The 23,568-nt window shown below is 48.6% G+C and overlaps 1 protein-coding gene across 4 annotated transcripts in view; it reads right to left on the bottom strand.

The window, feature by feature from the left end:
- Positions 1 to 23,568, bottom strand: part of PAPLN (papilin, proteoglycan like sulfated glycoprotein) — a 1,044,076-nt gene that overhangs the window by 77,087 nt on the left and 943,421 nt on the right. For all 4 annotated transcript variants that reach the window (XM_069638639.1, XM_069638640.1, XM_069638642.1 and 1 more), the window contains 2 exons: positions 7,270 to 7,378; positions 4,790 to 4,965 (listed from right to left, as the gene is read on the bottom strand). In XM_069638639.1, the coding sequence (XP_069494740.1) occupies positions 4,790 to 4,965; positions 7,270 to 7,378 (285 nt within the window). The remainder of the gene's footprint in view (positions 1 to 4,789; positions 4,966 to 7,269; positions 7,379 to 23,568) is intronic.

Raw genomic sequence — 23,568 nt, 5'->3', positions numbered from 1 at the left:
CTCCTGCCCACTTCCAAGGTAGGTTACACGTACAGATCCTTGGAATGCCAGCCTTAGTCTGGCCACAAGTTCCAGCCACGTTGGCTGACCTCTGTTATTTGGCCCAGTTGGCCTGGGGTGGTACCGGCCTCACAACGCCGACCCACCCATTAATTAACACCCCACCTCCCCGTTGGAGGCGGGGACTAAAAACCCAAGAGCAGGATAACTACCATTCTTACCCATCTAAGCAATTGCGGGCCTCAACCCAATCTATACCTCTCACACGAACCCTCCAGAGACCCCCCCCACCCGGGATCATAGCATTCTGAGAATCGTCTCCCTCACTGTCAGGGGGCTGAACTCCCCCCCCCCCCCCAAACGCAAGTCTATTCTACAGAAGCTCCAGGACGAGGACACAGCAGTGGCCCTGCTCCAGGAAACCCACCTGTTGCCGGCGGACTTCGGGCGCCCACGCTCCCAACAATTCCCTAAACAATTCATTGCCTCAGGTGGCAACAAGAAAGGAGGCACAGCAATCCTCTTTAAGAAGGGACTGAACTCTGCCCAGAGGGACGATTTGTGGCAGTGATGTGTCTCTTGCTGAACCAGCTATACACCTTCATTTCGGTCTACGCCCCGAACACGGGACAGGTTGCATTCTACGAAGCCCTGTCCTCTTCTCTGATTCCCTTCACAGAGGGTCAGGTCGTGTTGGGTGGGGACTTCAATGGAGTGCCAGACCCCTCGAGGGACAGGTCACACGTGGCCTCCTCCGGAGACACCACCCTGGCCCTTGGCCTGCTACGACTATTCAGGGCACTGGAGGTGGTTGACTCATGGCGGGTGCTGCACCCCTCGGAAACAGATTTCACCTTTTACTCCTACGTCCACAGAACCTTTTCAAGGATTGACTTCTTGCTGACATCACCGCAGGTCCTGGCCTTCACGAATGAGGTGTCCATTGGATCAAGAATGCTGTCGGATCACGCCCCGGTAACCCTGGAGGTCTGCGCCCACGACTCTACCCCTACTGCCCACCACAGATGGTCACTGTATGACACATTGTTGAATGATATGTCGATTAGGGACGCCATAGCGACATCAATTTCGAACTTCTTCTAGGAAAACCCCACCGGGGACACCTCCCCGGCCAATACCTGGCATGCCATGAAGGCAGTCATCTGGGGAGAACTGATAGCGCGCGGGGTGGCATATCATAGGAGCAGAAGGCAGACCCGCATGTCTCTCGAGGAAGCCCTCCGGGAAGTGGAGGCTAGGCACAAAGAAAAAGGTTGGTCCCCCAAAATACAACGAGCGCTTCGAACGGCGTGGATGAAAATTGAGGCGCACTATGCCGAACACACGGCACACCTTTTAGCGAAAACCAAACCGTTTTATTATGTCAGGAACAACAAAGCGAATAAGTTAATGATAGCAAAGCTCGCCAAAATCAAAAAGAACAACACCATCATCGGTCTGCGTAACCCTCAGGGTACAACCCAATACTCTAAGACGGAGAAATTGCGACTAGCAGCTGAACACCTTGTACAAGTAATGTCTGCACAGCCACGCAACCAACAGGAGCAGACTGCATACCTACAAAAGGCCGCCCTTCCCAGCTGAAGCCTTCAGCCTGAGAGACTCTAGGTGGCCAATCTCAGCAGAGGAGGTTGAAGGGGCCATAAAAGCCCTCAAATCCAGAGCCCCAGGACCAGACGGATTCACCACCAGATTTTACAAACTCTTCAGGGACCAACTGCTATCACCATTGGTGAACCTCTTTAACTCTTTCCGGAGCACATGCACGATAACCCCCTCCATGCAGAAATCTATTACAATTCTCCTGCCTAAACCCAGGGGGGATCCAGCAAATCCGGCTTCTTACAGACCTATTGCACTGCTGAATATCGATGCTAACATTTACTCGAAGGTCCTGGCAATGCGTCTCTCTCGCATCCTGCCCGACATAATCCACCCGGACCAGACTGGATTCATCAGAAACAGAGCAACAAGCAACAACATTCGCAGGACACTGGACCTGATAGACCTGGCCAACCGTAACTCCTAAGGCCTGGCATTGCTAGCCCTCGACGCCACCAAGGCGTTCGATAAAGTGGACTGGACCTTTATGAACCTCACTCTGGAGGCCTTTGGCTTCGGATCAGAGTTTCGAACCATGGTCCTGGTGAATTATAGATCTCCAAAGACCCTATTAAGAGTTAACGGCTCCCTCTCTTCCCCAATCCCTCTAACCAGCGGAACAAGGCAGGGATGTCCCTATCTTCACTCTTATTCGCCCTGGTTATGGAACTCTTTTCCCAAAGGATCATATTAAATGACTCGATCAGGGGGTTCCAGGTCGGACCCTCCCAACATAAAGTGGCCTTATATGCGGACAAAGTCCTACTCACCATCTCACACCCTTCCCTTTCACTGGAACACGCCCTGGCTGAGATAAAAGACTATGGGAGAGTCACTGGTTTCACTATTAATTTCAACAAATCCACAGCTTTAGGGATAGGCTTGACCTCGTTGGAAAAGGCAACCCTGACCCCGCTTTGTCCCATTCAGTGGAAGCCCAAGATGATCCCCTATCTTGGGGTTCAGATCCCAGCAAACCCAAAGGAGGTCTAACGCGTAAATTTCCCCCTCTTTTTAAGGAACTAGCAGATGACCTGAAGCGGTGGAAATTGCAGGAAATCTCATTAATCGGCCGTATAACCGCCTGCAAGATGAACCTTCTCCCTCGATTCCTGTATGCCTGCTCCTCGCTGCCAGTGCCTATCCCACCCCGGCTCTTCGGGACCTCCAGAGGAATGTGCTGCGCTTCATCTGGCGGGGGAAAAAACCCAGAATCCCCCTAAAAACAATGCTGGGGAACGCCAGGCTGGGCGGCCTGGGAGTACCCGACCTACAGGGATACCAGATGGCAGCACAATTGGCAATCACCCAGGCTTGGCGCGAGTCCTCTGACCGCCCTAGATGGGTCAAACTCGAACAGTCTCGCCTTGCCCTCCCCCTGCGCTTCCTCCGGCACATTCCACCACCTATGTGACAGCCAGAGAGGCTACTGCTGGCCACTAAACCTAGACACACTGTGGACGCATGGGATAAAGCGCTAAGGAAAAAAGGGGTTCCCAGAGGACTGAGCCCCTCATCGCCAATCTTTCTCAATCTATCTTTTCTCCGGGTATGAACCCCCGGAACTTTAAGAACTGGATCCCAGGGGGTCTGGAGTCATTGGGACAATTGTTTGAAGGGGGGGAGCCCTGCACGTTTGCCCAATGCAAGGAGACCTTTCATCTGCATGAGGCCGACAGGTTTTCCTATATCCAGCTCCGTCACTGGTGCTCGCATCCACAAACCCGTCTTGCAGCAGTCCCCCCTCCCACAGCTCTGGAACTGACCCTGTTGGACCTCCCGGCCTGAGGTAAAATCTCTGCCCTATACAAACACTTCCAGGGGGACTTCCTCACCTCCAAAACCCGCGCCATTGCGCAGTGGGAGGCGGATCTGGGCTATCCCATAGAAGACCAGGCCTGGATAGACATATGGTCCCGAGCACACTCCTCCTCAGCCTGCATCACCAACAGGGAATGTGCCTATAAAATACTGTTAGGTTGGTATTACTCCCCCCTGAGGCTTCACCACATAAATAGTTCCCTGGACCCGGCATGCTGGAGACAATGTGGACACACGGGGTCCTTCTTCCACATGTGGTGGACATGCCCACAAGCCCAACAATTCTGGAAACAATGCCTAAATATTATAGAAGATATCACTCAAACGACGCTCCCCCTAGAGCCCGAACCTGTCTTGCTGAGGAAGGATAACAGTCGCCTGCTCATGGAAAACTAAAGAGGATCCGGTCCTGCCCCTCTGGTTGGACCAAAATTTGGGATATCCTCATCGCATAAAAGGTGGCAGCAGCGAAGGCAGGGACTCTGCACCGATTCCAGAACATCTGGGGTCCCTTTCTTGACTATGACCAAAAATTCCCGGCTCTCACCTACAATACCCAACAGGCCAAACGGATTCTGGACAGTGGCGACACTTCCGATAAGGGAGGCGAGACATGAGGGGGAAGGGAAGGAGCACCAACTTCCGGGAGTGTAATCCAGATGGGTACTCGAGGTGGGGATGGGGGCGAAGAAGAGGGATGGAATGCTCGTAAGTGATTGATGAGGCCTGGACGGTCAAAGTAATGTATTATTGTATTTGTTCCTGCCTTGTTTAAAATAAACATATTTAAAAAAAAAAAAACTGCCTGGCCAAGAAAACCATTTCAGCAAAGTCTTGGTCTTGCTGCATTTCATAATATATGTAAATGTAAAACGCAATAGCTACTAAGGATCTGTGTTCATAATCTACGATAGTTTCATTAACCCTTTCACTGCGGACACCACCACCCCTCAGACATTCGCAGCAACTAAAACCAAGTTCTGTCCGATGTCCCCTGAACCTGGGGGCCTACAGATCCATCCTAAGTGCAAAACTGAACTTATTTCAGACATATATACACATCCTAAGAGAAGTCAAAGGGTTTAAATTCTAAATCAAGACCCCTGGGTGAACTTGAAAACCTGCACATATCTGATCACAGGCGCCTGAATGTCCAACACTGGGGAACGTACCACCAGAAAAATTGCCAAATCGGTATCCCAAATGGGTCACTTGTTTTATTGATAATAGGTGTCACTTCTGAAATGACCTCGTAGCCATCTCATTGGTCTTTGCAGAAGGAAAGGTACATTCAATGTCCCTAGAAAGAGAAAGGAGGGAGGAAAATAATCGTAGAGCAGCTCACCTGCTGGCTTGTTCTTGACCACCTTTACCTCTGCGCTGGCGCTGGCAGAGTTGGAGCCGCTATACGCATTACAGGTATACGAACCCTCATCAATAGACTTCACGTTGCGTATAATCAGGCTTCCATCTTGTGATGTGTGAATATGGTGTCCATCAGCTTGCAAGGGAACCCCGTTCCTTTAATTTCAAGACAAAGCATTAAACAAGGTAATTGGGCTGAAATGCACCCTGCGATTTCCCAATAAAAAGCAGAGGGATGCAAGTCTAAATAGTTTTTACAGAAACAAACCAGTAGTAAAAATATTCCAACTATCATAAAAAGGATTCTAGTAATTGACAGTGCGCCCCCACCAACAGCACCACGGTTCTAGTCCATATTTGGAGCTCATTTTCAGCTTCGAGTAAATGAGCATGGAGGGAATCAACAGTGGAAATGCCTTGCATATGTTTTATTTCATGGATTCCCCCCACAGCGCATTTCTGGTAATTTGTATGGCGGAGAGGAGGGGCATAACGTGACTTAGGTTTACGCCGCCTCCCTTCCTCTCCACTATACAATTACTCCAGCATTTGCGCCGGCATGCATTTTCATGCCGGCGCAAATGCTGAGGATCCCTATGGAGTCCGCTGGCTTTTTGCACCAGCAAACAGCAGGCCGACTCCATAGGGATCCATTGTAAACACCACCTGCAATGCATACGTAGCAGGTGACGTTTACTCAATTGGCACGGAACAGTGCAAAAGGGGAGGGCAAAGGGCGGTGTACATGCTTTTATGCTGCTTTTTGCCCCTCCTTTTGCACTCCGTCATGTAAATGACAGACATTTGGCGGAGGGACCTGTTTACATTGAAATGTAAATGTAATGGGTTTCCGTCGTCAAATTAAACGGAACGCGAATATGAGCTCCTTTGTACTTCTGCCCATGGAGTACTGTTACTTAAGTGAGCCATCCAGAAGAAAAGGAGATAACTAAAATGTTACATCATTGATTTTGACAGTAATAGGAATTGCAGTATATGGGCACCACATATATACTTATATTGGTCCTTGCAGATGGCACTCTGAGGACAATCAATGGTCAGTTTGAGGACCATTTCAAAGACCCAAAGCTCTAAGTTTACTTAACATGATGACAACCACCAAGTGCTCATGGACAACTTACATTGATGCATGGGGATCAGCGACCTTGTCCTACGCTGGATCAAGTCCTACCTCACCTACCGCCAGCCGTTTGTTCTGATGGACTCCTCTAGATCACCAATGCTACCCGTCACCTGTGGAGTCCCGCAGGGTTCCTTTCTTTCTCCAGTGATCTTCAATCTATACATGGAGCTGCTAGGAGCCCTCCTAGCCACACACAACATCCACATCCACCAATATGCCAATGTCACACAACTATATTTCAAGAACAACCACAGGCTCAAAACCTGCCTCTCGCTGATTCAGTCTTGAGTGTTCAGTGCATACTTGAAGCTCAACCCCTCCAAGACCGAATTCCTACTCCTCACCAACAACAACAAACACCCAGATATACAGACCTGGCTATCAACCATGAACCCTAAAGACTCCACACCTGAGTTCACCTCCTGCACCAAGTCCTTCGGGTTCCACATCGACAAACACACATAGCTAAGAAAACACAGACAACTTGGTATCGGCTTTCCCTCCTGCGGAAAGGCAAGCCATTCATCCCACCTGGATGGGGGCAATGCCTTCCTTGAAGGCCTCCTGTCATCCTCCCTTGTGCCTCTGAGTAGTGTCCTACACGCAGCCGCATGCCTCATCAAGGGTGTTCGCAGATACAACCACATCACCCAGCCCTCATCGACCTTCACTGGCTGCCACTGCACACACAAATCACCTTCAAGTCGTGCTGCCTCATCTATAGGCAGTCGCCCTTAAGTCAATGAACTACCTCGCAAAGAAACTCAGCATCTCCGGCAGACAGCGCACCACTGCAAACTTGAAATATGCCGCTACAAAAAGGAAAGGACCAGAAAACAAGCCTTCTCTGCCTACGCCCCAAGACTATGGAATCTCCTCCCTGTCAGCATCAGACTCGCCCCCACAGCTCCTACAATTCAGAAAATAACTCAAGACCCACCTCTTCAAGGAGTCTCTCCTCCTCAACACCCAGGGCATCACGTTGCCCCCCGCGCCACGTGACTCGCTAGATGCCATCTGCCCCTCTCCTCTCTGCCACCCTGTATAGCTGTATCCCTCCTCTGGGCCCCTCTGTATCCTGCCCTCGCTGTCTATCTTTTCTGTTGTTATCTCTGAAAGCACTCCATTATGCATCTGTACTGTTGTATACCTCTGTAAAGCACTCTGTTGTGTATCTGTATTGTTGTTTAACTCTGTAAAGCACTCAATTTCTTCTCGAAGCTAGGTCCACACTCAATAAATACAATATTAATAATAATAACCACTCAGAGTGTTGAGAAAAAAAGCAAAGGAGTTTTATATCATAATGCATTTACCGCGTCCATCTGACGTTCACGTTGGTTCCAGCCACTATGCACTGAAGTTGTGTGTTCTCTCCCTCAGGCACAGTGACGCTGGCTGGTGGCCCTGTGATTTTCACTCCTCCTATGCGAGTAGAAAGACGAGGTTAATTCAGAAATTAAGCCCGAACAAAATAGGAACATGCAACACCTTCCCACTTCAACACTTCAGAGAACGACGACAGTAACAGCTACAAATAAATCTGCATAGGACCTGATTTTCCTAATGTTCGATAAAAAGCCCATGGTTTGTCAACATTACCTTTCCCAAGACTAAAAACTGCAATTTAAGAGTCTGCCCTTCTCCTACCACCCCAGTTGCCATCTGATTTTTTGGAGAAGCAAGGATGCTTACTCAGGATTCTGCAGGGGCAGGTGTGGTTTGTTATCAGTTCATACAGATACATTTTTTCTCCAGCATTGGTTCTTTCATAGATTCACATGCTGTGAATATCCCCAGCCTGACGACAGGGAATATTCACAGCAAGTGAATATATGAAAGTGCATATTCCATCGATGTGCTCATGTTTTTTTTTTTGGGGGTCCCCCCAAAACCTCCCACCCTCACTTATTTTTTTACTATTGCCCACCCGCCCAAACCCTTATTTGCCCTTTCCCAACCCCCCCCTAAAAAAAAAATCGATTACCACATTCGATGTAATGTGCACATTAAAAAGCCTGGCGATGTAAAAGCAGGCGATGAAAGGACGTCGTACCATGAAAGATACCAATGCTGGAGGACAGGAGTTACAGGTAAGAAAAAGAAACACGGTCCTTACTTTGGATAGCCAAGTTGTTGGCTTCTTGGAAAGCTGCTTCCAGGGTAACAAAAAAAGCAGGGTCTGATTAATGATGCACAGAAATACTGTTAGTGTGTGGCCGGACGCGCATGCACATGAATTTGAGTGTACAATGGACAAATAAATCATTGCACAATTAAAATGAAAGTTACATGTATGCACATCCACTGACATTGAGCCTAAAGTGCAAATACATGCCCTCATTCACTAAACGCATGGTACGGCTGTATATACTGCGTCTGTTGTATCTATCATGCATTTAGTGCCGACAGACTCTAAAAATTGGTCTATTTTACAGCGGCCTTAGTCCATGAGGCTATATTCTGGCCATTTGGCTGCATTAAGCACATGATGCAAACAGAGCTGTTTAGTCACTTTGTATATACACCTGAACTAAGCCCTTAATAAAAAAGTGCAATGTTTAGAGTCTATGTGCCTGCCAAAACTAAGCACATAATACAATTAATGCAGTTTGCAGCCAGTATGCCTGGCTGTGCCATGCACAAGATACGAATATAACAGGCTAGACAGACTGTGAACACTACACTGTTTCTATCATGCGCTTAATGCAACAACATACAGAGGGCACCATTATCAGTATGGTGGGATTGATAACAGCATGGGATACTGTCATGGTCTTTTCAAAATATATTTTTCATAGTACATGGATACACTAGGCTTCCACTGACAATATAGCCAGTATGGTTTTATGAACTGCATTTTGTTAGAGGCCTGTTTAAAATGTTTCATAATGAGTTAAACATTAAAATAGGCTGCATTTAATTAAAGCACCAATAACAGTTCTTTTATATTTCTTGATTAAGCCTGTAGAATATAAAATACTGAAATGTCAAATATTTCAAGCCGGTACATCCAGCTATAAATGATCTGCAAATTATGTATACACTAAATGCATATCTATCTGGTCTTTTAGAGTAAATTAAGTGTTACTCACCGGAGTGACTAACGTACTCCTAGTCCATAGTCCCCTTTCCTCCATCTTGCATGGGTGTAACTTGTGAGGGACGAGAACGGAACAATTTTTCAACAGAAAAAAGCACTTTCCCTTTAAATTTGTATGCACGCGGGGGCGCAGCCCGGGAGTGCAGCCTCAGTCCCCTTTGAAACATCAGCTGTATTATGTTGAACAACCTCGCTGCTCTTATTTAGGAGGAAGGAGGGTGGGACGTATGGAGGAAAGGGGACTAGGAATATGTTAGTCACTGCGGTGAGTAACAATTACTCCTACGTACGTCCCCTTTCCTCCATTCTGTATGGGTGATTACCACTGACACAACCGCCCTGGGGAGGAGAGCTGCCCCTCTTAAGTGAAAAGATTAGGCAGGACTGCTTGGCCGAATACTGTGTCAGCCCAGGCACTGGTATCCAGGCAGTAATGTTTGCAAAAGGCTGAAGGAGTGGCCCATGTCGCTGCCCTGCTAATCACTTGCCATGGCACATGGCGCTGATAAGCGATAGCCGAAGCCTTGGCCCTAACAGTATCCGCATGCATGCCACTTGGCAGATCCTTGTGCTGCACCTTGTATGCTTCCTGGAACGCTGCGGTCATCCATCTGGCTATGGAAGCTTTGGATGCTTGCTGACCTGGCTTTGAGCCGCCGAATGTGACAAACAAGGCATCCATCTTGCGGAATCCCTTAGTTCTGTCCAGATAGAACTTTAATGCTCTTTTGACATCTAGGCAGTGCCTTTTCCTTGGGTTTTGGGAAGAAAGTGGGGAGCACGATCTCCTTGTTAATATGGAAAGAGGAAACCACCTTTGGAAGGAATTTGGGGTGCGTACAGAGCACAATGTTGTCCCGACGAAACCTGGTATAGGGCTCTGAGTCCACAAGGACCTGGATCTCACTGGCCCTGCGCGCTGACGTGATTCCAACTAGGAACGCTGTCTTTAGAGTAACCAGCTTGATATCCACATTGGCCATAGGCTCGAAAGGTTTGTGCGCCAGGGCACTGAGCACAACATTAAGATCCGAGGTCGGATCTTGGGGCTTCACTGGCGGGTACTGTCTGGTCAGACCTGCCAAATGCCTCTTTAAGACCAAATTGGCCAAAGAGAAAGTACATTTGTACGATTTCCTGTATGCGCCAATAGCCGCAAGGTAAGTCCAGCAGGTGTCGACCTGGACACCTGATCTTGCCAAGTGGGCCGAGAAGGATAAGACCTGGTACAGCGTGCAAGCCAGCAGATTTACACCATTTTCCTTGGACCATAGGCAGAACCGGGTCCATTTGCTTTTGTACTGCTTTCGTGTACATAAACTTCTTGCTCCCTGCTCCCTGTATGATTTCCAGGTTGTCTCGAGATAGCTGGAGATGTTGAAGAGTCACCTGCTCAGGTACCAGGCTGCTAGGGCTAGCCTCTCCGGATACTGGTGCAGGTCTGTCCCCCCTTGCTGCTCCAAAAGAGGGTCCTTCCTGAGTGAGAGGGGCATTTCTGTTGGGCTGACATCGGACAAAGGTCGGAGAACCAGGGCCTTGAAGGCCACCGAGATGCTATGAGGATGAGGCGCAACCGCTGGGATTGCCTGATCTTGCTCACTGCCTTGTGCATGAGTGGTGTGGGGGGAATGCATACGCCCAAATTCCGTCCCACTGTATCTGAAGCGCATCCCCTAGGGAGGCAGGCCCCTCCTGCCCCAGGACACATATTGTTGATAAGTCCTGTTGCTCTCTGTTGCAAACAGGTCTATGGGCCTCATTGTGAGGCTTGTGGTAATACAGGCACGGCTGCCACCTATATTTTTGTTTTTCCGGCACCCAGGATTGGGCAATTACCGGGTCATTACGCCTTGCCGGACCCGGTAATTGCCCATTCCTGAGCACCGGAAAATATTCTTCCCCATTCCCATTTGAGCCCCATAGGGTGCTGATGCATCCGACATGCTCTGCTCGCGGGTGCCGGTATGGCCATCAGGTCAGACCTGGCAGCCACAATGGCACCCGCGAGCAGAACTTGTAGTTTGCAGGTCCGGGAACTACGGTACCGGCATTCTTACCAGTACCGTAGTTCCCGGACCAGCAACCTTATAATGAGGCCCTATGCCCGGCCAACTACATTTGTTGAAAACTTCAGCTGCCACTCGTAATTGTCGGAGCCCAACTGACTGAGCCTTTCCACCTCAAGACTGGACACTCCCTGAAGATGGATTTCTGAGAGCCACACTTCTTAAGCAATTACCCACACCCAGATGTCGAGGGCCAACCAACACAGCAGAGCGGATCTGGTGCCTCCCTGCTTGTTCAGGTAATATATGCAGGTAGAGTTGTCTGTTTGGATACACACCACGCTGCCCTTGATCACTGGAAGGAAGAATTTGAGTGCGAGCCAGATGGCCATCAATTCTAGCCAGTTGATGAGATTCTGCTGTTCGGTCGGACACCATAGCCAGTGCTCTCAGGGTGGCACCCCATTCCTGGAGAGAGGAGTCTGTTGTAATTGTATGCTGTACTGGGGTCAGTCAAAAAACGGCCTGCCCAGCATGAGGTTCACCTTCTGGTCCCACTATCTGAGGTCCTTGTTCGGAGCCTGGTGTAGGGGTTGGCAAGGAGGCATGCCGCTAGCACTCAAAGCAGATGTTCGTACCACCACGCCGGCATTACTGTTCTGCTGACAAAATGAGCGCCCAAAGTCTTGATAGCCGCCAAATTATCCTCTTTAGGGAATACCTTCTGTTTCTGCGTATCCCATACGGTCCCAAGAACACCAGAGTTTGCGTGGGGCAGAGCTGCTCAAAGAGTGTACCCATCAGTCTGTTCACTGAGGCCCTGATCTGCTCCGGAGACGTGCCTCTCACTAACCAGTCATCGAGGTAGGGATATACATGCAGACCGTCAGTCCTGAGGCGAGACACCACAGCGTTCATGAGTCTTGGGAAAACGCTGAGAGCTGAATTCAGATCGAAGTGTAATACCTTGTATTGAAAATGCAAGCCCATGACCCGAAACCTGAGGAAGGACTGATGAAGTTGCACTATGGGCGCGTGTGGATCTGAAGCGGGGAAGGAACCGTCGCACGATAGACATCTGCTGAAGCCGTGGCTGACATGCGCAGGGGACAGGCTAGGGCACCGGTGGACTGTGTTCCCAGTTTTGAAAAGTAGAAAAAATGTATTATTAAGGAAAAAGCGTGTGGAATTACGAGGCTTGAAGCCTCACCCAGGAGTGCTGGTTCAATAGTCCACTCCAGTCAATGCATAAAAAGGGCTTAGGTGTGGCGCCGGTGGGCGGGTTTAAAGGAGCCTGTGCTCCCGGGGCTGTCCACCCCGCACGCATACACATTTAAAGGGAAAGTGTTTTTTTCAGGTGAAAAATAGTTCTGTTCCTATCCCTCGCGAGGGACACCCATACAGGATGGAGGAAAGGGGACGGGACGTAGGAGTATGCAACATTATTTTAAATACTGAATGCAGTCTGCACCAGGCAGCTTTGTGCACTTACAAATCTGGATTTGCATGTCTGATTTACTGTGGGCTTTTATAAACTGGTTATTTTCTGAACCACTTGCGAGTTCAGCCAGTTATAAATGAGTGAATTAATTGAGCCTGTTACCCTGATATAACAGTATCAGTTTTGCTGTGCTTTGTGTGAAGGATAGATTACCAATGCCCTGAAAAGGAAGAACGGTGGACAGTGAGTATTCCTCCCTGTTCAAAGCAGTTGGTTAGAGATTTAGTTATAGTATTGAATAAAGTTGTCTGCTTAATTCATATGATTTCTTTTATATTCATACTTATGAAGTCTTATGGTATTTTGCTTACCGTATACTGCACAGTCATCATTTATGTTATATGCTGTAGGCAAGTGCCCCACTAAATAGTTAAGGGTTTGTATTGTATTTTAGCCCCTTCAAGGTGAAGCTCTGAGCCAAATGAACTGTGATTAACTCTAGGAACTATGTAATGTCCTATTATTACCCTGTATCTGGAGTCCTGTTATGACCTCCAACCAAGTGGTTTGACTGCCATCTTGGATGGATGCAGAATGAACTTTTGTAACATTAAGATGGTTGGTGCACATTTGGGTCAGTCACCATCTTAAATAAACTATAGTTACCTCTTTTCTGCAAAATGGTTGCTGTACATGTTTGCCTGCCTGTTAGGGAGTTTTACACAAGTTACTGTCTGTGACAGAACTTAGAAAGGCCCATGCTGGATGTAGAGGATTTGACCTGGGCCACACAACGTTCTGGTACAATGGATGAGCAGCCAGGCTTGTTCTAGGAGGGGAGGCGGGCTGTAGTAAAGTACAAAGAACTCTGAGCATACATTTATTCAAGAAAACACTAAGACAATTAAAGTTATAGAAAAAATAGTAATTTCACATATGCAATAAGGCACTCTGTTAAATATTTGCAAGGTAGGTAAGTACTAACACACAGTAACAAATGTAGTACACAATTGCAGCTTTCTTAATTAATAGACCATAGGTGTACTAACTTTCAGAAAAGCGTATACAGTAAAAACCTCTGAAACATATATGCAAACATTTCCAACTTATGAAAACTTTTTATAACTTTGTTCCAACCTCTCTTAAAGAGTCCAACCCTAGCTTATGAGAGTCTCACAATATTCCGAGGACCCTTAGGCCACCAGATCTTAGAAGTTGAGCGGGGCAGGCAGGATGCAGTGTTCAAAGTTCAGAAGTTAGGTTTTGCAAGTCAAGGAAGTCAAGGGCTTTCCTTGTGAAGTTGCCTCAAGGACCTGTGTCCGAAGGCAGGAGAGAGTACAATGGGTTGTCCACCAGAATCTAGCTCTATGAGAGCACTATAGGGCTTTGAGATACAGCTATCTACAGCCCCCAGGAAAACAGGAACCGCAAGCAAAGCTCCAGGAATGTTTGATAGGGAGCAGGACAGTACCTTAAAATGAAGAACTTGTTGATGCAGGACGGTACCAGAGTGGAAGCGACAGCAGACCCAGTCACAGTTTTTTAGAAGGGGACTTCGGTGGTCTGGCGACAGCTCTGGTGCAGATGGACACTAAGCAATGGATCTTCTCAGTTCTGGCTTGCTGGTGCCTTTTCCAGGCTCGGTTGAAGGACGGATGTCGCGACAGTAGACCCTTTCCCTGTTTTCAGTCCATGTCTCGTGTGAGGGAACTTTTGGGAGCTGGGTCCAGTCTCTGCAGGTCAAGAAAGATGCCCACAAAGTTCCAGGTGGATTAGTTCTTCAAGCGACGATTCACAGCACAGTGGCACAGTGTGTATTGTTGAATTGCAGGCCATGGAGGTCGCAGCTCTTGCAGGGAGGCTGAAAAATTCTGTTATTCTTGGGACTGATTAGGCCCCCCCAAGTCCAAGGGAGGAAGTCTTCTCGTTCGGGTCTTCCCTGTCACTCAGAAGTGGAGGTCGGGACAGCAGTGATTACTCAGCAGGCTCTGTCGGTCACTGGAAGTGGCTAGCATCTTCTTCCTTCTGGCTTCTTCTTTGTATTCTTCTGTTCCGGTGGTTGACTGTTCCAGGACCTCAGAATGTATGCAAGAACACTGGCTGAACCCACCAATCATATCCGATGCAACATTCGAAACTTGGCAATGACTGTGCAATGGGGACAGCCAGCGGCCCAGTCAGAACTGGTTTCACTCAGGCACTCTGCAGGACAAAGGACTGGGGGGTTTCGGTTGACCGTCCCTGCTTCCTGTCCTGCCAGTCCCTCAAAGACCCTTTGCGGGCTTTCTGAGGGAAGCCCAGCAGAGACAAAAGAACTAGAGGAACCTCCCTCAACCAGGTAAATAGAAGAAGACCCAAGAAAGGACAAGCCATCTTGTTCAGGACTTTAAAAAGTACAGCCACCATTTTGAGTCAATGCGTCCCCTACCATAGTCGCAATGAGAGCCTGCGATAAAGGTTAATAAAAAGTCACTAGCGCTAGCAGTAGCAGTGCAGTTCCCGCAGTGAGTATGAGTAGGAGATTCTCGACTGCGAGCTACGGACCATTTAATGTTTCAGTATTGGGGCTTTGCCTGCCTTGTTGTATTGGAGGCAGCAACAGAAACTTGAAACAGAAGCCCTACTACGGACCTGGCCTCTGCTTGGTGCGTGAACCAAACCTCCATGCTGCAGCAATATTGTTTTAAACATTCTCCGTGTGGGGGCTCAATTGACACCTCACTGAAATTCAAAGGAGATCAGAAACTTGAAAGGTCGGCTGTAAGGGCAAACTTTCCCCTGCTTCTTGGAAACTCATAAGGCAAGTATCGCATAGAAACTCGTTGACAAAGTGGCAAAGTCCCATTCAACGAGGTCAGAGAGCCTGTATGTCGGAAGCGGCTGACAGTGTCAGGGCAGCTTGGCTTGCAGGCTTCCTCTGATCAGCCTGAGTTGTCACTGTAATTTGGAAAAGGTGGATTTTCCCTCTGCTGGTACGTGCAGCTCATGCGCTCATATTGTCCTAGTAAAACAAGCATTGGCACGCCTCCACAAGTGTCTGCCAGTTTGCTAGGAAACACTACATTTTAGTGCTGGGAAATGAACTCCCCAGCGTTATAACAGTTGACTTTTATTTATTGGTTGAGACTTATTACGCTTAACCTTTATTACTGCAACCTGTTTCGGCTTTATTTGGAGACTTGTGGTTGGCCCATCATGATATGATATGATATGATATGATATGGCATTTGTAACGCGCCTATACACAAGTGTTTCAAGGTGCGACGAGGCAGGGAGGGGGGAACAAGGGGAAGACAGACAACGATCCTACTAGGCCAGGTGTCATTCAGACCACGCAAGTGCAGTGGTAGGGGGAAGGGAAAAGTGCAAGGGGAAGGGGAGGGGGGAAGTGCAGTACAAGTAAGTAGAATAAAGTAAATAAATAGGGCCAGCTAGTGGCAAGTGCAAGGTAAGTGCAGACAAGTGCTGGGAAAGGGGGGGGCTGTAGGGATACAGAGACAGTCCCTCAGTGCAGGGGTTGCCAGGGAGGCAGTACAAGAGGAGAGTGGCTGGGCCCAGGACCGGGGTCGGTGAGAGTGGCCCAGTTGCAGATTCGGTGCAGATTCAGTCGAGAATTTAGCAGGGGAGAGGGAGAGAGAAAGCAGAAGCAAAGAGGAAGGTTTGGAGGTGCTTCCGGAACCAGAGATGGTTCTCCTCAAGTTTCAAGGAGGCAGGAAGGCTGTTCCAGAGGGAGGCCCCTGCCACGGCGAGAGATCTACCCCCAGCTTGTTGCTTCGAGAAGCGGCTGACCCTGAGGGAGTTGGAGATGGATGAGCGAAGGGCTCGGGAAGGAAGATATTTAGGAAGAGAGAGTTGAAGGTATTTAGGCCCCAGGCCCCAGAAGGCCTTGTGGACAATGCAGAGGGTTTTGAACTTAATCCTCGCAGCCACTGGGAGCCAGTGTAGAGATTTCAGTCCTGGAGAGATACGTCCCTGGGCTTGAGGCCAAGGACAAGTCTCGCAGTTCTGTTCTGGATGAGTTGCAGGGGGCTGAGAGTGGAGGCAGGCAGATTAAGATAGAGGCTGTTACAGTAGTCCAGCTTCGAGAGAACCAGGGCTCGGGAGACAGTGAGCTTCTGGGGGAAGGAGAGGAAGGGAAGAATACCTCTGAGGAGGTGCAGCTGGTAGTGTGACTTCTTAGAGACGTCAGATATATGAGGAGAGAAGGAGAGTGTGGAGTCGAAGATGACCCCGAGGTTTTTTGCCTTGCAGGTAGGAGCAGGAGGAGGGCCAAGCGAGGCTGGCCAGAGAGCTACAGGGAAGGAGGGAGTGGGTGTGCCGATGAGTAGAATCTCAGTCTTACTAGCATTAAGGCAGAGGTCATTGGCGGCACACCATTCCTGGATGGCAGACAGACAGTCAGAGATGAGGGAAGGAGAGGAGGAGGCCGAGGGTAGCCTGAAAATGAGCTGGGTGTCGTCCGCATAGCACTGAAAGTAGGGGCAGAGAGCGGCGATGCGGTGGGCAAGGAGTGCCAGATACTGGTTGAACAGCCAGGGAGTGAGATTAGATCCCTGGGGAACACCACAGGTGGAGAAAAAGATGTCAGAGAGGAAGGACCCAAGTTGGACCTGGGAGGGTCGATTGGAAAGGAAAGAGGTCAGCCACGCCAGAGCCTGACCAGTGATACCCAGGTTATCACGGAGACGGTTGAGCAGGATGGCATGGTTGACAGTGTCAAAGGCAGAAGAGAGATCGAGCAGAATGAGAACACACGGAGTGTTGGAGTCGAGGTTCAAGAGCAGGTCCTCACGGATGTTCAGGAGAGCAGTTTCCGTGCTTCTGGCCGCTCTGAAGCCAGATTGATGGTCATGGAGACTACCAACAATTTCAGCATGGAACTTAAGCTGGGAGATGGCAAGTTTCTCCAGGAGCTTGCCCAGGAAGGGAGTGATGGAGATTGGGCGATAGTTAGCCAGGCAGGAGGGGTCGGGAGAGGGTTTCTTAAGAAGAGGGTGCACAAGGGAGTGCTTGAGGGGGGATGGGAAGACTCCAGAGGCGAAGGAGTGGTTGCAAAAGTCAGCCAGGGCAGGAGCCAGGGAGTCGATGTGGTCCTTGATAGTTTTGGAGGAACAGGGGTGAACCTGTTTAGACAAGACTTTCATAGATCGGACTTGTCTGGAAACCTCGTCAGCAGAAAAAAGTGGAAAGGCAGAGAAGGAGGGAGGACGGGTGGCTGCAGAAGGGCCAGAGGAAGAGCCGGGAAGAGAGGGAGGGAGGTGATAGGAGGAGAGTGAGGACAGGATGTCCTGAGTTTTTGAGATGAAGTGAGAGGCCAGTGCAGTGCAGAAGGCCTGGGAGGGGACAGGAGAGGTAGAGACTGCAGCAGGGTTGGCAAGCTCCTTGCAGATTTTAAAGAGTTCAGCCGAGTTGTTGGATGCCGCAGAGATGCAGGCTTGGATAAGGGCTCTCTTTTTGGTGAGAACGGAGAGACGGTATTGCCTTTGGAGCAGGCGGCAGGCCAGTTTATCAGAGGATAAACATGAAGCACACCATTTCGTCTCAGCCACCCTGCACTTGCGTTTTAGGGTGACGAGATCCGAGTCATACCAGGAGTTACATTTGGCTTTGGGCTTCAGGCGGATTCTCATGACAGGGGCAAGGATATCAAGAGTATCAGATATAGCAGAGTGGAGCATGGAGAGGGCTGTGTCAGGGTGGGAGTCAGCCGAAGAGGGAGGGGGGGCGAGAAGGTGGCAGTGAAAGCCTCAACTGACACGCGCTTCATGGGTCGGATGACCGAGAAGGTGGGTGGCAATGATGAGGGTGGCTTTGCCTGTGGGGTATGGAGGCATACCCCACATGGTTGTTTGTTTATTGTTCTACCTTTTTGGCTCCCACGTTACTTTAACCAAAGAGACTGTGGTTGCCTTGATTGCAGCTCAATAGCAAGGGGGCCCAACGAGATAATCATTAGCAGACTTACTTATTTATAACATCGTTGAGTGCTCTCCTGGCTGTGGTGACTCAGGGCTTTTATTTAAAACAGGCATCCAAGCCAGTCTGACCCCACTTCAAGTTGGTTGTCGAGTGAATACGATAATTAGAAGTACCTCTTGCCTGACAAAAATCACGAACTACTTTGGGAAAGGAGTGTCGGGAAGTTTGAATAAGTCTCAACCTATTACTTTATCCAACGACACGTGAATGGTGGTGCAATTGACACAAGAACCACAGGAGACTCTAAGTCAGTGCACCACCCCAGTATGTGAAAGTGGCTCAATCTCTTCATTGCCTCAAGTCACTCAGGAAAAAGTGAAGAAAGTATTAAACTTGGCAAGCAAGGAACTAGGGAACGTTATCATAGCCCAGGTTCGTAATCCTAGTACTTTGGAACAGACCTTGACGGGAGATCAGAGGACTTCCCTTTCAGCCTCGCCTGTTTTATACCTGGATACTGATGATGAGGCTTCCCTGTACTCATCAGGATCTACTGTGCCCACTACCCCTTACTCCATAAGGCCCACGCAGCATTTGCAGCCGCCCCAGATTTTGGGGGGCAGTTTGCCCCATCATCAAACTGCAATGTTGTCCCTGATAAAGTTGTATGAATAACGGAATGGAAAAATTAATGAGCAGACATTGTTATTATCTATTTTGTCATCTAAAATATTATTAATCGAGGGCTTCATAACGGGCTAACTCTCAGCCAGCAGAGACTGCGATATGCCTCGAGCAGAATCTTTATATCAGATAAGATATAACTCCAAGCCATGAAGTTGAAGGATAGAGAATGTGGAGAATGCAGCTGGCTCAAGGCCAAGTATCAATGAACCAGGAGAGATCAATAGTATTATAGAGACACCGGGAAATGATCAAGTGCCTTTGAGGGAAAATTGATGAGCCCATAGCCATATTAGAAGATTTGAAAATGTACCCCTTATTCCAGGTTTAAGGAAGGGGGAGACGTCTTCAAAACCAGAGGAAAGTGGGGAGGAAAGCTATAAAGTCAAAAAAAATAAAGTCCCAAGCAAGGCTATAAATAAGGGCTCTAGAAAGTTTCTTTGTGCCTTAACCATGCCGGAATGTCCGGCATTGGAGGCCAAACAACATGAGGTGGTGTCCCGGCCGCATAAAAAAGACACATTTGACACAGCAGGTGACAGCACACCCTAGATCTACTCTTAAGTCACCATGAACTCAGAGTTATTAAACATATCCATTTACTTTGATTATGATCACTCCGAAGTCCAAAACCCACAAGCTTCTTTAGAATTAACTCATTTTAGAATTAACTCATGAGCAGTCAATTGTTGAAGACGTTGAGCAGCCCGTTATAATAAAACAAAGCCAAAAGATAAATAGGCCATTTCGGGTGAATAGAATGCCTGAGAGAAGTATGGGAACACCTTTTTATTCTCTAGAATAACTCAGACAACAGCTGAATAAACCAGAAGAAAATGATGCGTTGTACTCTCGCCTTAAAAAGAACTTGTCTAATTGCCAGAAAGAAACTTGTTTGCTAATGGAATGTTTGCCACACTTTGAGGATCCGGTTACATTGAATCGATTGTATGTGTTGAGGTTGTTTGATTTATTTCCACCTCTATGATTGATACAATCAAGGGACATAAGCAGAGTGGAATTTGTGGCTAAGAAACATTTTGATAAAATCTTTTTGCATGTCCCTTCGACTCTGATTTAGAACATTGTCTTGGAAAACACTGCTCTATTACATCCTATGGGCTTTGACTTATACGAGGTTGGTAAAGATTCTTATTTTAACACTTTAGAGATACATAAATCACGAAATCCCTTGCAAGTAAGTACCACACTTTACCCTCCTTTAAGAGTTATTTGTTCTAATGGAGGTCTTGTTAATCAGAAAGTCCTGACCCATTCAAATCTCAAGGGATCACTGGGACTGGATCAGTCATGGTCCTAGTTACCAAGGGTTTTGGCTGCTAGAAACTCTGGCAATTAACTGTGAGACAGGCTTGGTGACAAGAGAGAGACAGACTCAGAAAGTAAGATTTCAAAACCTTTAGTTAAAGTTTCAGGGTTGATGTAATACCTAACTGGTCCTAACTCTAAAGTGGAGTAGCTGACCTCCTTCCTCTTGGACCGAACCCCCAGGTCAAACTTGGTCCCTTTCTCTCTGCCACCTCTCTGTCTACCTGTGGCGTTCCCGAGGGCTCTATCCTCTCACCCTGGCTTTTCAACCTCTACTTGGCCACTTTGGCCCACCTGATCTCTACCTTCTCCTCTAGCTTTCAGTGTTATGTGGATGACACTCGGCTTTCCTTCAGGCTCCCCTTAGCCTCCCCTCCTCTTTCGCTCATTACTGACTGTGTATACGTGATTCAGCATTGGTGCGACTCCAACGATCTCTGCCTTAATGCCAGTAAGACAGAGATTCTTTTGATTGGGACCCCTGCTTTTCCCTTCTCACTCTGGCCGGCCGCCTTGGGCCCTCTTCCTTTGCCTTCCTGCGAGGCAAAAAACCTTGGTGTCATCTTCGACACCACTCTCTCTTTCTCTCCTCACATCTCGGACATCGCAGCCAAGAAGTTCCACCCACTACCAGCTGCACCTGCTCAAAGAAACTCTTCCCTTTCTCGCTTTCCCCCAGAAACTCAATGTCTCCAGAGCTCTGGTCCTCTCTAGGCTGGACTACTGCAACAGCCTCTTCCTCAATCTTCCTTTATCCTCCCTTTGCCCCATTCAACTAATCCAGAATAGGACTACAAAAATTATCCTTGGCTTCAAGCCCAGGGACTGCATCTCTCCAGCCCTAAAATCTCTAAAGTGGCTCTCCGTTGCTGCTAGGATCAAGCTCAAGACCCTCTGCGTCATCCACCAGGCTCTCGGGGCCTGGGACCCTGCTACATCCAACTCTTCCTAAATATCTCGCTGCTGTAGCCCTTCAGTCTTCTAGCTCCAACTCTCTGCAGATCAGACGCTTCTCTAAGAAGAGAGTATTTATTTATTTTATTTATTTATTGCATTTGATTATATGGTCCAAAAGACCCTCCTCGCCCACGTCTTCTCCCCAGGTGAGGGCCATGGCTCATTGGGCGTCCCCTCATACCACCCGGGCCCAGGTGGTGGAGGGTCCACCTGCTGACGACATTGCCCACACGTATCGATTGCCCACATATATTGAAATTAGCTAGGCCCAGAAACCATTTTCGCCTACCAAGGATGGGGTGAGCTCAGCGCACTGTAGCGCGGCCCCCACCCTCGGAGGGTTTCAATTATCCCTGTTGCCGCAGCTCCCTGGCAGGTCCGCTGCAAGCACGTTCCCACGAGCAAGACGGACATGAGCTAGCACAATACACTGACACTGTAACATTTCACCGTCCGCAGTGTATCACTGCTCCCAGAATGGCCCGGTCGGCAGGGCCTGGGTGATGGGAAGGTCTGCAGAACGGTCCTCTGATGGAAGAGGAAAAGTACCCAGATACAAATGTAAAAAACTACTTGTTGTATTCTCTCCATACAAACCATTTATACCAAAGATACCTGTAGAATTGTGTAGTTAGTGTACATAACACCAGCCATGAAGGACCCATACCCCTACAGGGGTGTGCAAATGACAAAAGCATTCCAGGGGAGTGGTCCTTAGATGTATCATTAAAAACCGTACACCCCGCGGTCCTGCGCCATACCTGAACTAATGCTGCTACAGTACACAAGAAGACGAGTGTAACCATGCAGGGGGCACCTGTGAGAGGTGTGCGAGAATGTACTCGCCACGTGTGTATGTTCAACGCCCCTTGCTTAACCGCCACCGTCACATACGGTGGCGGGTCATTTTCTGTGTGCTGCACCAACCGTAATGCTACCTCATTTATTGCAAGATGTATATGCATATAGTTAAATGCTGTGATTGTTGAAATATAGCGTACTAATAAGGCACTCAGACTGAATATAACTGAAATGCGTTCAGCAAAGTGAAATGTGCGTTCTCAAGTAATTCATACAAATATTATACAGTGTTCTAATGATTGTAAATGTTTACACCTCCAAAGAACCGGCAAACATGTGAGGAAGATACCTTTGCAAAAATGTGCAAGGCCATTCCCCTCCCACCCTGCGAAGACTGCCAAAAGCATGAGAACAGAGGCCCGCGCCGCGCTGCCCCACCTCCCCCAACCAGACTGGAGCCGCTCCACAGATGCGCAGCCCCCCTTTGCAGCACCGAAGGCCACGGGCCGCCACCTTCATTATTTACAACATAGCAGTAAACCTCGGCCTGAACCCACACTTCCAAAGGCGCCCCCTCGTAAACCCCACAACCCACCAGATCATCCTAGACTTATGGCCCTGTGCAATGAGGACACCCAACACTGTGGCAACACACAGCGGCACATTTATAACCACATCTAACAAGACAGGGAGACTTGTACCGTCCGTCCCATGCCCCAAAGCTTAGCCCCTCAACCTATGGCACCGGTCAACAGGACGCTGGTAACCATGCCCTGATGAATGACCATTAGACCGCTCACAAGGTGCATTCCTCCTGTGTTGCATTGACCTGTAGAATAACCTATTGGAAGATTTACTAAAAGAAGATAATAATGCAATGACTGAATGACTGCGGTGTGCATGGCCTAGGGCAAAGAAGTCAGGAAAAGACATTCATCTCTGACACTGGCCGCGAAGGCACAACAACACCGCCCGGATGAACTCTGCCAACCTGTCAGGCCCAGCCCTACCCACGAGGCTGACCAGTGACGTTCTTCAGCCACGACCAACCACCTCGCAGCAGCACCTATAGCTAGTCATCGCCACCCAATCCCATCGAACTTGTGCCCCCTATAGTATGTAGGTTCTCATGACGTTTTTTGTAAATATATACGCCTGTCTTTGCTATTGTCAGACAGAGCGCTCTCGGAGTTTGCAGAGTTCTTTGCATGCCCTATTCTGATTGATAAACTCCCATTTAAGCTCACCCGCACTCTGTCTTGGCCTTATTCCCTACTTGGGAGAGTCCTTCATTGTCTCTCATTGCGGGGAGGATCGTGCTGGCTGGGGACGCATGCCTTCAGTGGTGACCCCGAAAGCGTGATAATTACTATTA

Source organism: Ambystoma mexicanum, chromosome 14 (assembly GCF_040938575.1).
Source record: "Ambystoma mexicanum isolate Mex_15411 chromosome 14, UKY_AmexF1_1, whole genome shotgun sequence".
Classification (NCBI taxonomy): Eukaryota; Metazoa; Chordata; class Amphibia; order Caudata; family Ambystomatidae; genus Ambystoma; species Ambystoma mexicanum.
The sequence above is the reverse complement of the archived record's forward strand: the minus strand, read 5'-3'. Positions and strand labels throughout refer to the sequence as shown.